The 15,129-nt window shown below is 40.6% G+C and overlaps 1 protein-coding gene across 1 annotated transcript in view; it reads left to right on the top strand.

Annotated features, from left to right (window-relative positions):
• Positions 1-205: 205 nt before the first annotated feature.
• MRPL3 (mitochondrial ribosomal protein L3) overlaps positions 206-15,129 on the top strand; it is a gene marked incomplete at its 5' end in the record, with an annotated part of 18,173 nt that continues 3,249 nt past the window's right edge. The window contains 8 exons of the mRNA XM_009877975.1: positions 206-384; positions 1,126-1,217; positions 2,642-2,740; positions 5,716-5,815; positions 7,011-7,071; positions 9,648-9,756; positions 11,602-11,679; positions 11,844-11,921. Coding sequence (XP_009876277.1) covers positions 206-384; positions 1,126-1,217; positions 2,642-2,740; positions 5,716-5,815; positions 7,011-7,071; positions 9,648-9,756; positions 11,602-11,679; positions 11,844-11,921 — 796 coding nt within the window. The remainder of the gene's footprint in view (positions 385-1,125; positions 1,218-2,641; positions 2,741-5,715; positions 5,816-7,010; positions 7,072-9,647; positions 9,757-11,601; positions 11,680-11,843; positions 11,922-15,129) is intronic.

Here is a 15,129-nt window from a genome sequence, read left to right as displayed (position 1 = left end):
GCGCGCTTGTAGCAAGTGTGGATAGAGCCCTGCCCATACCTTTGTTTGCAAAGCCTAGCCATGATGATGATGATAATTTGGGGTTTTATGACTATATAATGTAATGATATAGTTATGTAGTATGTATTATGTTATGAGCATATGTGTTGTGGGACATTTTTTGAACTGCTAAGACACTTTACAACTTTTTCCCATCACTTCAAAGAGGGCAGCTGGGCTTTGCAGTTAGGCTCATTAACAGTGCGACGTGGTGGCACGAGCATCTCTCTGAAGAGAATGTAGAGTTCCTCAAGAAGGCAACTGCGGAGGAATACAAAGCTCAGACAGCCAGCAAGCTTTGCCCTCTGAAAGACGAGCCGTGGCCGCTGAACGAGTGGAAACCAGGTGAGAAATTATCTGATCTGAAATACCAAACTCATGCTTAAATTATTGTTGTTTTGCTGTTGTATTCAGTAGTGTCAGGATTTTGTGTTGTGCTTTCCTTTTTGCTTTTACCTCAGTCATTCAGTATGTCTAGGAAAGAAGTGAATGTAATGCACTAGTTCTCAAAAAAGTGTTGAAAATACTACAAAGTGTTAAAAACCTTGTACGAATTAAGAGCTTTGTCCAAGCTAGCACTTGGTTAGTCCTACTGCTGTGCAATAATAATAAATTAAGAATTAATCAGAAAAGACTCACTAAAACATACAGTATATGAACTTGAAAATATTATTGTAAATATGCTGCAGTACGTAATAGATGCAGCTTCTGTTCAGTGATTCATAGAATCATGGAATATTTCAAGTTGGGAGGAACCTACTACAATAAACTCTTCAGTAGTAAGATTGGCTCTAGTGAAATGAGCTATATGGCTGTTGGATTTTCCTAAATTAAAAAAATCTGAAGCATTGCTTGTTTGGAACTTAATGGGGAACTGTTTTGCATATTCTATCAAACTCAGCTGGAGTAGATAGACCCTAACTTATCGTGTGATTAAAACTGATGAACAGGTGATTACCAGCCTACCTGCAGGGAGTCAGTGGTATTTTCTCTTCAGCTCATTAGGGAAGTTCTCATCACCAGCTGAGATGAGCTCTTCCCAATACTGAGTGTGGAGTTGCCTCCCTGTTCTCTTTCAATCTACAGATTCCATGAGAGTTGGAGTTGTCGCAGTAAAACTGGGAATGATGCCCATGTGGACCAAGTCAGGAACAAAACATGCTGTCACGCTGCTTAAGGTGAGATAAATGGTTGTGAACTCAATCTCCTGTATTGTATTCACCTTGTTAACAGGAAGCTTCAGGCAACTACAGGGAGGAGTGTCTGACACACCAGAAGGCTGTGCTGCCATTCAGAGAGACCTAGACAGCCTGGAAGGCTGGGCAGGGAGAAATCTTATGAAATTCAACAAGGGCAAGTGTAGAGTTTTGTACCTGGGAAAGAATAACCCCATGTGCCAGTGTAGGTTGGGGACTGACCTGCTAGAGAGCAGCATAGACGAAAGGGACCTGGGGGTTCTGGTGGACAGCAGGATGACCATGAGCCAGCAATTTGGCCAAGAAGGCCAATGGCATCCTGGGGTGTATTAGAAGGGAAGTAGCTGGTAGGTTGGGAGAGGTCCTCCTGCTCCTCTACTCTGCCCTGGTGAGGCCACATCTGGAACACTGTGTCCAGTTCTGGGCCCCTCAGCTCAAGAGAGACAGGGAACTGCTTGAGAGAGTCCAGCGCAGAGCAACAAAGATGGTGAAGGGAGTGGAACAGCTTCCTGATGAGGAAAGGCTGAAGGAGCTGGGTCTCTAGCTTGGAGAAGAGGAGGCAGAGGGGTGACCTCATTAATCTTTGTAAATATGTGAAGGGTGAGTGTCAGGAGGACAGAGCCAGGCTCTTCTCAGTGACGTTCAATGACAGGACAAGGAGAAGTGGGTGCAAGCTGGAACATAGGGTGTTCCACAAAAACGTTAGAAAACTTTTTCACTATGAGAGTGATGAAGCACTGGAACAGGCTGCCTAGAGAGGCTATGGAGTCTCCTTCTCTGGAGATGTTCAGAGCCCAACTGGACATGTTCCTGTGTGACCCACTGTAGGTGATCCTGCTCTGGCAGAGGTGTTGGACTAGATGATCTTTCGAGGTCCCTTCCAACCCCTGATATTCTGTGATTCTGTATCAGTGAAATTGCCATTTACACAGAGTGGAAGCTGCCTAAGGAAAGGTCGGGCTCCTTCCAGCCCTGTGCAGCGAGCACACCGTGTCTCCTCTGTTTGTGTCCTGAACTTCCCCGGAGCGCTGTGCCTTCTGCCCCGGGTGTTCTGGTGCTGCAGAACTGGGCAGGGTATTGCTGAGGGGAGGGGAGCTGAGAGGACAGCATCAAGTTGGGGCTCACTGACCCACTTCAATTTTTACTTTTTTTGCTATGTGTGCGTAATTAGGGAATAGTTTCACCTTGGTTGCTGAGCCTATTATTTCTTTCTAAGATAAGCCTTTAGTTGATAGGGAGAAGAATATCTGATAAAAAGGTTAGAAATGCCCCTACTTGTAGGCTGTGTCTCCTGCCATATAGGTATGCATTAAAACAGAGGCTCTTTCACTTATTTTGGTATCTCTTGCTGTGTCTCAAAAGTGTGCACATTTGCTTACACTCAAATACTTTCTCTTTTCTCTAAGGTGGAAGATTGCCATGTTTTAAGATATGTTTCAAAGGAAGAGTCGGGTGGAAAAACATCTAAGCTACTTGTTGGAGGCAAAAATGCATCTCCTTTTTCTGTAAGTGAGCCAGTTGGAGGGGTTTGTTAGAAGGGTTGTTTCTGTTGTGGCTCAAGTGCAAAAGCAGCAGAGGTGGCTTTCTCTAACCGATTCATTAGCAGGTGTACATGCTTTGGAACTGGTCTTTTGTCACATTAACTGTAGCTAGTAGTGATCCTTGGTTAAGAGAGGATCAAGGAGAACTTTGGGAAAGCTTTGACTGTTGGTTCTGCAGAAGGACTGTGGTTTGGGCAGTTGTGCTGTGTTTGACTTAGGAAAGGTTTTAAAAAAACAAACCTTTGATGACTATGCAGATTATGTCAGTTGGTGATTCTGGCTCTTTAAGGACATCTGTTTCCCACTTTCAAACAGAAGCTTGTCCCAGAGGCTCAAAACTCATCTGTGGACTTGTTTTTGCTTTAGTGGTGAGGGAAGAAGGAGCTTTTTGCATTTGATGGGTCTGTTGGCTTTTATAGTGTGTTCTACTAATTTTCAACAGACTTATTTTTTTAAGGTATCTTTCTCTTATTCAGTGGGTTTATGCCAGGTTTTACCATCATTTCGTGGGGTCCTGTCGCTTTAGTCTCTTTCCACTTATGTTTTTTCCTGGAGAAATTACATCTGCGTTTTCCTATAACCTTGGTTTAAGATGGGCAAGCATCATGTGAATATAACTTTGAAGTTGTATTATGCACATTAGACTCCTTACAGTTGGTCTTTTCATAAAGGTGATGTTACCAGTGATTCAGTATGTTGTCAGAGTAAAAATGTGAAGAAGCCAGGAGATAAATAAAAAATTTGTATTTAAATAGGTCTTGTTAACTCAGAAAATTTCTTTGAAGCCAGACTTCCTAAAAAGTCAACTCCAGGGGTTTTTTTTCAGTTTAAGTTATGTGAGATAACTTTTTCCACATTAGCTCCTAATAATTTGGTTCAACTTGGACTCATTTTAATAAATAAATTAATTTGATATCCTTAGACCAATCTGTGGTGAGGACCTGGACCGAGACAGAGCTCTAATTGTTGTTGTTCAGATAGTTGTATAAACTACTTAATTTCTAAGACAGAAATTGGTGTGCTGATTCTGAAACAATTTTATTGTTAAGGCACTGAGGAGCGATGTCTTTCTGTAGTTTAGCTGCAGGCTGGAATTGTTGCTCTCCTATGTTTGTCAGTCCTCTTCTGTGTTGCTCTTCTCTCTCAAGTGTCTGGCAGTGAGACTTAAAAGACAGCTGAATGATCCTGTATTGCAGTAGCATAAGCAGTTTATCTTCTGTTAATTCCTCTTAGGAACATGTGTCTTGCTCGGATTCCTTGCAGCTATTGATTTTTAATGAACTCAATCTAGTGATTCTCTCAGTAATTTCACCAATGAGGAGCTTCATGTATTTCTTTTGTGTGTCAAATTGCTTAAGACATAAGGGGTATTGCATTTTTATTGAGATTTTTTTTTTTTCCCTTTTAGCTTGATGTATGTCAGTTTGTTACAAGTGAAGAGATTTTTCTTTTTTTATGCAAAATTCTTCTCAGAAGTATAATTCTGTCAGTATTCTAACAATTTTTTTTGTCAGAAATGTTTTCTAGGCTTCCCTTAAGGGAGGGCACATTGGTCATTTTCCTGTAATACTGGAAGAAGTTGCTGCTATTTGCAAAAAGAACATCTGCAAATTTGTTCCAGGTTGTTCCCTCCAGCGTTCCTTTTTAGGAGGGCTCTGTACAGGCTGTGGCCTCTAGTTTTAGGTATTCCATATGATACTGTAATTCAATACATTTGTCCTCCATTGATGCCTACAATTTTTTTAGGGGGGATTTTGCATTTAGTTGATATTTGTTTTTTTTTTAAAAAAAAGGGTATTTTAAGTGTTTTGTACTATGAACTTAAGAAATCACTCAGAAAACCCCAAACAGCCTTTTAAGTCTCAAAGACTTTGTATTCACGCCTCCTCAAGAAAGGATGGATTCATAAAGTTGAAATTTCTATTTTTGTGGCAGAGATCATCATGTTGCTCCTTGTTCTTTACAAAAACGTGGGGTTTTTTAAAGCAAAAAGGCAGCATGCACATTTTCAAAATAAACAAGGTAGTGATTTAAAAGTTACTGATGTTTTTCTGTCTCGAAATGCACAAAATTGTTTTGGAGTGAGAGAGAAATGCGTGGAACTTTAGAGAAGTGAACCTCAGATGTGACTGCCCAGGTGTGATCATGTTGTCAAATGATTAAATTGCTTTCTAGAAGTGATCTGAACAAAAACCAGCTGCACTGCTTTTTCCCTATGGCCTCAGCTCCCCTGCATCCCGGCTTCCAGTGCTTAGTATTGTCTCGGGGGGCAGCTGTGTTCTTGTCTTGTTTAAAATGCCTGAGAATAATTCTAAGTACTTTCACCTTTGTTAGGCTCCTCTCACAGGAAGAGCCCTTTAGAAAGTCAGAAGTGGTTTGACATGGAGGGTACTTGGTAGTTCTTAAACATACATGAATCATAACCGTGGCTTTCTTCATTTTTCTTTGTTGTCCAGAGACTCCAAATTATTTTCTGTGGGAAGTTAAGTGTTTCTAGAAGCTTCTGCGAGACCAGGCTTTGTTTCTATGGTTTTGTTAGCGAAGTGGAATAAATTGTATTTGTGGTAGTGTGGAAGTAAGTTATTAGAAGTTCTAAAAATGAGAAAATGCTTTAAAATTACTACAAAACCCTTTGGAAGTCATGGGAAAGCAGTAATATACTTTATTTACTTTCTAAATGATTGTTTTATCTCTGAAATCTTCATATATCTCTTCTTTATGTGATGTAGCTGTAGGGTGAATAGTTGACAGAAAACGCAGGCACAGTTTTCAATTTTCTGTGGAGTTAAAATTCTGGTCTCCAAATACAAGTGTAGTACGATGCATCTGTTTCTCTGAGTGGTGTTGACAATCTGTAATCGCTTTCTCTTTTAGGTTGATCATTGAGTATTTTAAGATCGCCTCTATTTTTTTTTTTTTATGGTTGCTCTTTGTTGCAGAAATCAGAGTCTACAATGGAAATTTTTAATGAAGCTGGAGTACCAAGGAAGCAGAAAGTTACGACATTCAATGTAACAGACGATGCCTTAATTAAACCAGGTAAGGTTTTTGAGCTACTGCATATTGTGTCTGTAATTGTGTAACACCTGCTGCTTGTAGACCTAAACCAAATTACAACATGTATTTCATTTTTGTTTTATGTGGGAATTGTTGAAGTATTTCTTTGTTCCTTAAGCATAAACTTTTTTTTTCTTGGGGAAAACTAGAAAAAGGGCTTTACAGGTGATAGGAAGTAGGAGGTCTCTTTTTTTCCTGGATACTGTGATTCCATTGATTAGAAAATAAATCTGATCCAAACTAGCTAATATGAACATTGAGTTAAGAAATAAGTGTCTGTAGGCTTGACTCACTTGTTGGGAATAAATATGAATGTATTTACAGGAAGTTCTCTGATTATTGGTATGAGATTGGCATCAAGAATTTTGTGGTAGTTTCTCAGGACCCTAAGCTAGCAGCTTGAGGTTTGTTTCTTCTTGCTCCATTCAGAAGTAGGACTGATGGACAGCATATATGGCAATTTCCTGACATCTTGCAAAGTACAACACAGTAAAACATACTATTTACATATAACAAACATTCTCACTAAAATTCAGTAGTAAGAGTTTGGAGGTTTAATGAAAAACTTTGTTCTCAAGGTTTTATTACCTAGTGTATTTAAATTTGTTTTATGATAGTTAGTAGGTACTTGCCCAAGAATTACGTTGGGTAGCAAATTCTTTAATTCTTTATTGAAGACTTGCAATTCTGCTTTATAAACTGATTTTGCTGTGTATTTTGCATGTAACATCCTTCATATGTTTGATTTTCTGCTGGTTGGCAGCATCTTATCCCAGGTATGTGTGGATCACATACATAGAAAAAATGAAATAATATGAGGATTTTTATGCTGGAGACTTAAGAGAAGTTTACAGCATTTAGTTTTGCACTGTTTGTTTATTCTGAGTGTGAATCAATGAAGTAATTTAGGCTTTGTCTCTTTTGGTGTCTGAAGTGCAACATACCTGAGTAAAGCCCTGCCCTTTGCCCAGTGCTGGGTTAGGAACTGAGAAGTGTGCCTAAGTAGTAACTACAAAACATCTGTTTTAGTCAGTTAAGTTTATAAAGAACAGAAACTGTGTGAATAAAAACAAAGGTGTTTTGCCTGTGTCTGTGACCTGCCCTGGAAGGGGATGGCAGGTGGTGGTTTGAGGATTTCCCTGTGTAGCTGAACGCAATCTCTCCTCTTGTGTTGCAGGTACTCCTCTGTATGCTGCTCACTTCCGCCCAGGGCAGTTTGTGGATGTTACTGCAAAAACGTAGGTTCCTCGTGATTTCATGTGCGCAGTTCATCTTTCTGACGGTCTAGTTGAATATTTTTCCCTTCTACTTTGGCTTGAACTTGTGGCTTGTGAAAGCTTGTTGCAAGGGTTAGTGGTGGGAAGTAGAAGTGTGTTCTGCCATTGGGTCAAAAATGTCAAATTATCTTTTCTTGCTGAGGCTTACTTTTGATTTACTTTTGATTTTGAATGCAGCAGCTAAACAAATTATACTCTTGGGGCTTTGGTTCTGCACATGTTGTCAGTCACGCATCTACGATAAGCACGGAAGGGCTTGGCAAAGAGCTTGAGAAAGAGACACTCAAGCTTGGTGTGGACAAAGAGGTTTGTGATGCAGATTCTGTGATCTGCAGAAGTGGGGAATAAACGCTGAGAGGCACCACTTCCCAGGAAGACTGCTAAATTTTGATTTGGTGAAGAGATGTGAAGAGAGATAAATTACGTGCCTCAAAAGAAAAGCAAAAATGCAGGACAACATAGCTGTCAGATTCTGGTTTGTGTTTTCTCTCATTCCAGCTTATGTCCTTGCCAGCAATCGCTAATGATATTTTTGCTTTAACATGGGAGGAATGATTTCCTCTCAGACCACTGCGAATGCCAAATGAGAGCTGAAGCGGTAGAGGGTGTCAAATGAAAAAGTGACGTCTCTTGCAACAAAGTCTGGTCATGCTTCCTCTGCTCTGTCTGGGATTTTCCACTGCCAAGAACAGAGAACTCCCATCTCCTTATTTCAGTGAAGTGTATCTGGGTTTTCTTGAGATACACAGGTCATGTTTTCTGTTGGGTGTGTTGGGTTTTTTTGTGCAACAGATATAAATACCCAATGGACCCTGTTGAAACATACTCTGTTGCCTCACGTATGTGTAATGCTTACAAAGGTCTAATATTATTCCCAGGGCTTTGTGTCAATGGGGAAGCTGATGGTGTTGGTACAGCTGAGTAGTCAATTCTAATATAGCTACACCTGTGAGGACGCTCCACTGAGAAAAGGAGCTTGAGGCATTGACTGAAATTAGTATTTTCTGTGTCAAATTGCTTAGATCTGGCACACTACTCATTTGGCTTCTGAATTGCGTTCAGGGGATAACCCATGAGAGGCAATAGCTGGTTTGCAAAGCACAGAGTCATTAGGAATGCAGACATTCTGTGTAGGTTCAGGGTTTTCTTGATGCAGAAAAGCTTTGTTTTCCTTCGAAGTAGTTTAAAAACTAGGAAAGTTGTTTTGATTTTTTTGGGGGGGGCAGTGGAAAAGATACAGGTGAGCAGCCACAGGGTTTTGATTTGTATCTTGCTGTATATATTTGAAAACACCAGTAAGGTAAAAATAGACTGTGTTCTTGGTTGTGTTCAGTGAATCCATTGTATATTTTAGTTCAGTATTTCTAATCTGTTTTGTCCAGGTACTTGTATGACTCCATTTCAGAAATTAGCTTTTTGTTTGTAATGTTGATTTTGGTAGCATAATACGCTACAGGTGAAGGAAAAGTTCTTCATCTAAAGGGAAATATCAGATATATTTTTGTTTATGTATTTTCCATCAGTATGATTCAGAAATTGTTCCAGTCTTTCTGTATTCAGGGGTCTTTGAACCTTTTCCATGACTTACTGGCATTATGACTTCTACTTTTAGTGTTTCTTTTTAATTGCCACTTCCCCGAAATGCTGCATTTATTATGCTTCCTTAACCTTTGGGAAAGAATGAAATTATTTCAATTTTAGGGAGGTTGGGGGCCTTTTACTTAATTCCATGCAATTTCATCCTGTGTTGCTTAATCTCCTGTGGGTGGGGCTTGTTTTTTATTTTCTGGAACTGGATTGTATTTTTGGAGTTATTGGACCTCTAAGTTCACAGTGTTACGGTGATGATTCTGGTGTGTTACTGGTTTGTTGAAGCTTCACTAGGGTCATGGTGTAATCCAAGCCTGAAAGTAGACTCTACAATCATCTGAAAATATTTGGCAAAGTAGTTTGAATCCTTTTTCTCTACAGGGTTTAAATAATTGTCTTTTAAATTAGCCAAATTTGAAGAATTAGCAGCAAATAAAATCACTGCTTGTTAGAGTGCTTAATTTCAGTATCTCAGATGCACAACTTGATTCTCTCGGAGTGCGATCTCAATGCTAATTCTGTTTTAACATTTGGTCCTGGATTAAGATTCTGCTTTGACAAACTTTAATGTTTTTTTGGAAATATATGAAATTGTCAATACTGTGCCTATTGAGTGGTTTTGTAGTTAGATCTCTTTTTATGCTTGTTTGAGTTTGTTCCAACTTGAATTGTATTTTGCTTCTTTTTAAAGACTTCACAGATTTTAATGAACAAGAAGTAGCGAGATGTCAGTAGTTAGGACTTTTGATAGAGAAATCAGGGATTCTTTTGATGCATTCTTAAATGAAACTGTGCTGCAGATTGTTGAAAAGCAGCTCCAGGAGAGGTACATGTTTGGTTACTATCTTTTACATGTATGTTGGCCTGACTGAAATTCTTGGTTGTTGCTGCAAACCTTAAGTGACTAACCCAGGTTTATTTCTTAAATTTTTTTTTTTTCTTTGCAGAGTCGGTAAGGGATTTCAGGGCGTCATGAAAAGGTGGGGATTTAAAGGTCAGCCTGCCAGCCATGGCCAGACAAAAACCCACAGGCGTCCTGGAGCAATATCTACCAATGTGAGCATTCTTATTCCCTCTTCAGACACCCTTCAGTATCTTTAGAACTACTTGCTAATAATCACCAATTCCACAGTAGCTAGCTGCTACTACCGTCTACTGTGTGCTAGCAGAGAGTCCCCACTGCCTCAGAGGCAGCTCAGAAACCTGTCTTAATGGGTGATGAGCATAGCTGCTCTCCTACACCTTGTTTTTTGAATATTCTATATTGCTGATAAGTGAGCAAACATGTTTTAACTGAGCTAATTGTAGTATTTGGTCGTATAGCTGAGAGAAATAGTCTTAATGACTATTTCTTAATGACCCCGGAATCTTTTGTTGCAGCATTTATAGATTGGAGAGGATTTACCTGTTGCTTTATACTGCAGGTACTGTACTGTCCTTTGGAACCTTAGTTACTTTTATTGCCTCAGCTGGCTTGTGTAGCTGCTTAACAAGCTCTTAGATTCCCAAAATAGTCTGGCTTCCAAGCATTTATAAGCAGAGTACAGAGCACTACTTCTAAGTTTTGAACTATAAATAATGTAATATTAGCTTAAAAGCTCTTTGAAACAGATTCATCTAAAACTTCATCCCTGTAAAGTTTGCACAGTGTTTAGGCTGAACTAAGAGGGATTTTTGCAAACTGGCTTCATTGCACAGAATTAAGACTGAGTCACAGTACTTAACATGAATTGTCTGTAGTTTTCTTACAGAAATTAAAATAATTTTAAAGGGATTAATAATGTTTAAGAGAATAGTAAAAGCAAAAAGGCACCAGGCAATGAAGTTAGAGTAATTGAGACTGTAAGGGCATAAGGTACTGATTTATAGTCCTTCACTTCAGCTGGAAAATAAATGGCACCATTTTCTCTGAAGACTAAAGAACGTAAATATTTGAACGTACAACAGTATGGTTTAGCAGATGGTATTCATTACAAAATAACCTCTTTTTGCTTTAAATTGGAATTTCTGAAGGAGTGCTGGATGTAATTTCACAAAGCACGTAGGATGGGAAATACCTATTTCCAGTACTATGAGGAAAAAGAAGGAAGGTGAAAGGATGCAACAGGGGAAAAACAATGCCTCAGGCTTTTTTTTTCCTGTCTGTTGTTGACCACCTCAGATATTTTTGTAATCCTGCATTGTTCAGTACAGAGTTCTCTCCCTGGAACTTCATTGCAGCTGATTTCCTAAAATCAGGATTTTCACACAAATTGGGGGGGTGGAGAAAAAAATCAAAAACAACAAAACACATTATTAATGAATAAGAGTAGTGCAGAAAGTTGAGGTGAATCCCTTGATCCTGCAACAAAATGTAATTATTGCATTTATTCTTGTCTTTTCTTTTCCACCTCTGTTCTCCAGGTTATACAAAGCCAAACAAAAATGAGGTACAGAAGCTAAGCAGTAGCAGGGAATGTAATTAAAAATTCTGTTCTCAAATACATACTTGAAAAAAAATATCTGGCTTACATCAGTGTAAAATTCATGGACTGAGGAGAGGGGAGAAGCTGTGGTATACCTTTGTGTTGCCAGACTGCCAGGATGGGAGGCTCTGTAGGTCTCTGGTAGCATCCATAAGTAGTTTAGGCAAGTTTCCAGTTGCTGCTGCCTTTGATGTAGGCAAGAGTCTTGTGTTGACAGGTTTGGTGGGAGGGAAAAGTTTTCTTGGAAGTTCATGAAACTAAGGTACGTTCTGAGTGCCTTAGTTCTGGGCTCGCTCTCTTCAGTATGGGCTCGCTCTCTCTTCAGTATGATAGTTCTAAAATCAACCAGTGTGTTTTCTATTGGTGCTCCTCTTGAGTTTGTAAGTGTACTTCTGGCAGTTACACAATTTAATTTTTTTGTCCTGTTTTTGTCTAGAAAGCTGCCAAAGTTTATCGTGGAAAGAAAATGCCTGGTAAAATGGGTAACATCTATCGGACATCCTTTGGGCTGAAGGTGAGTTCTGACTATGCTGGGATGTGCCAGGGAGGGGGGTGCTTGGTGGTGCAGCCCCATGTTATGTGTCCAGTTCATCAGTATGTGCTGTGCCAGGCTGCTGCTTGTCATCCTGGGAATAGTCTTTAGAATGAGCTCAGTGTCTGTGTTTCTCTGTCTCCTAGGTGTGGAGGATCAACACAAAGCACAACATCATTTATGTCAATGGCTCTGTTCCAGGACACAAAAATTGCCTGGTGAAGGTACGTTTGCCAGCGTCAGCTTGCTGGTGCTCTCTGCAGCTCTCTGCCTACAAAAGGAAAACCAGGGGTTGAATGCAATCTTCAGCTCTTGAGTCTCAGCTTGCACTTCTGGATCACTTTTGTGGAAGGGAGTCATTAGTAGGGGCAGCTCATTCCAGTTCGTTGAGCTGGTGTTCAAGGGCTGGGTTTTTTTGATATTTTTTTTTTTTTCCCCTTCCATGAGCTTTATGAATTGCATACATAACTTTTTTCCCTTTATATTTTTAAATACATATATAGAGAGTAGAGAAAGCTTTAACTAGGAAAGCATGCAGAGCTATAATGGTTGGCATGTGTTCCCTAATTTCTGGTTTTTATTTCTCCATTTAATCTTGCTGCACTCCTCTGTGGTAGCTTTAGTCTTTTGCCTTTTCTCCAGAGTGTTTTCTTGTTTGCATAAAGACTTTGGCTTCCCATACATTATTGTATATTTGTTTGGATCAGTAGTTGGGGAGAGGAATTATCGGATATTAGCTTTCCTAATTACTGTTCATTCCACTAAATACCTGCCTACAATTAGCGCGCCCTGATGCTTAGGGGATTTGGATCCATCAGTCTTTGAGCTCAATAAGTGGAATATCACATAATGCTTCTCTTTGCATTTGTGTTCAGTGCCCACTCTGTGTTGCCTGGTAACCATTACAACCACAGTGCACCTTAAAGCATGTAGGGTTTTTTTAATACGTTCTGTATTTTTGGAAACGTAGTGTATCAGTGCTGTATCCAGACAGAGATGAAGCACTTAGCGGTTTCTCAAGTTTCATTTTCAGCAGAATAAAAGTGCAGAATACTAGGATTGATGTTTTTCCTGGTTTAATTAGAAAACAGTTTTCATTTGATACTGCACAGTGAAGCATGCAGGTAAATAACTGACATGAGTAATGTTTCTAGCCAACTGGAAAACTAATCAAAAAAGCTTATTCTAGCATGGAGTTCTTTCTCAATGACAAGGCCTAATAATATTAAGGAACTCTAGCAGTGCATTAGGATGTATGGTTTTTTTCTGTTACAATAGTAAGCAGTGCAGAATAAGCATTTATAAATTAGTCTCTGGTGTTGATCCTCTAGAAAAAAAAATCTTGATTTCTCTCTCAAGACTACTAAAGAGTTCTCTCTTTTGTCATTCAGAGAGAAGCATGAGGTTAATTTCCTTTTTAGGTAGATGCTTTATAATGGAGAGTGTACTGTAAGGTGATATGTTATAATTCAGGTGTTAGAGTTTTATCTTTGTTAGTGGTTTATACGTGTCTTAATTTTAAAGCACCTGTTTTTGTTAGTACATTCAATGTTGATGTCTTCGCAGTGAAAGCAGAAATTCAGGCAAAGTTTGTAGCCCACAGGAGTTGTTTAGCAAACAGGATACTGAACTGGCTTTTTTCTGTGCTAGAATTATGCAATTGCTTTAGTGTAGTACTCTGCTTGAGGTAATAAATATAAACTCTGTCTTCCTGTGGGTTTTCAGATTGTGGGGGTTCGTTTTTTTTTCTGAGAAGTCTGTACTTGTTTTCATCCTTCTTTAGTATCGCACTTGCCACTTTCACTGTCTGTGTTTCTGACTGCTGATGCCTGAGCTAGCTATGCTCGGCTCAGATGGAGCACACACAAAACAGTTTTTCAGAAGCTGAAGTTTAAGTCAAATTTACTGCACACTTCATCTACAGGAATCCTAATGGACTTGGGGAAAGGCTCATGTAATAACAGATATTAATCTGGTAAATACAGTGCTGTCAGAACAGACCTTCAGTGGGCATTAAATTCATAGAATCATAGAACAATTTGGGTTGGAAGGGATCTCAGAGATCATCTAGTTCCAACCCCCCTGTTGTGGCAGAGACATCTCCCACTAGGTCAGGTTGCTCAATGCTCCACCCAGCCTGGCCTTGAACACTTCCAGGGATGGAACATCCACAGCCTCCCTGGGTGACCTGTTCCAGGGCCTCATCACCTTCAGGGTAAAGATCTTCTTCCTTATATCCGGTCTAAACCTGCGCTCTTCCAGCTTCCACCCATTACCCCTTGCCCTGTCACCACAGGCCCTTGTAAAAAGTCCCTCCTCAGCCTTCTTGTAGGCCTCCTTCGGGTACCGGAAGGCCTCTTTAAGGTCTCCCTGGAGCCTTCTCTTTTCCAGGCTGAACAAGCCTGACTATCAGCCTGTTCTCACAAGAGAGGTGCTCAAGCCCTCTGACCATCTTGGTAGCCCTCCTAGACTTGCTCCAACAGCTCCATGGTTTTTTGTGTTGGGGGTTCCAGAGCTGGACGCAGTATTTCAGGTGGGATCTCACAAGGGCAGAATCGCCTCCCTCGACCTGCTGGTCACACATCTCTTGATGCATCCCAGGACACAGATGGCCTTCTGGGCTGCAAGCACACACTGGTGCCTCATATCCAGTTTTTCATTAACTGGTACCCCCCCCAGGACGCCCCTCAACCCCCTCATTGCCCAGCCTGTACCTGTGCTTGGGATTGCCTTGACCGAGATGCAGGACCTTACACTTGGCCGTGTTGAACGTCATGAGGTTGGCCTGGGCCCACTTCTCAAGCCTGTCAAGGTCCCTCTGGATGGCATCCCTTCCCTCCAGCGTGTCGACCGCACCACACAACTTTGTCCTTGGCAAACTTGCCGCGGGTGCACTCGATGCTACTGTCCATATTGCTGACAAAGATGTTAAATAGGGATCAGTACTGGGACTGGTACTGAGAGGCACCACTTGTCACTGGTCTCCACTTGGACGGCCATTGACCACAGCTCTTTGAGTGTGATCTTCCAGCCAGTTCCTTGCCCACCGAGTGGTCCATCTGTCAAATCCATGTCTTTCCAACTTGGAGACCAGGATGTGGGACAGTGTCGGAGGCCTTGCACAAGTCCAGGTAGATGACATCAGTTGCTCTTCCCTTGCCAATTGATTCTGTTACTCCATCATAAAATACCATCAGATGCATCAGGCAGGATTTTCCCTTGGTGAAGCCATGTTGGTTGCCACCAATCACCTCCACATTTTCCATGTGCCATAGCAGAGCCTTCAGAAGGATCTGCTCCATGATCTTGCCAGCACAGGGGTGAGACTGACTCGCCTGTAGTTGCCTGTGTCTTCATTTTTTCCCTTTTTGAAAATGGGGGTGATGTTTCCCCTTTTCTAGTCACTGGGCACTTTACCAGACTGCCATGCAC

Source organism: Apaloderma vittatum, unplaced genomic scaffold (genome assembly GCF_000703405.1).
Source record: "Apaloderma vittatum isolate BGI_N311 unplaced genomic scaffold, ASM70340v1 scaffold4571, whole genome shotgun sequence".
Lineage (NCBI taxonomy): Eukaryota > Metazoa > Chordata > Aves > Trogoniformes > Trogonidae > Apaloderma > Apaloderma vittatum.
Note: the sequence above shows the minus strand (reverse complement) of the source record. Positions and strands in the feature narration are given on the sequence as shown.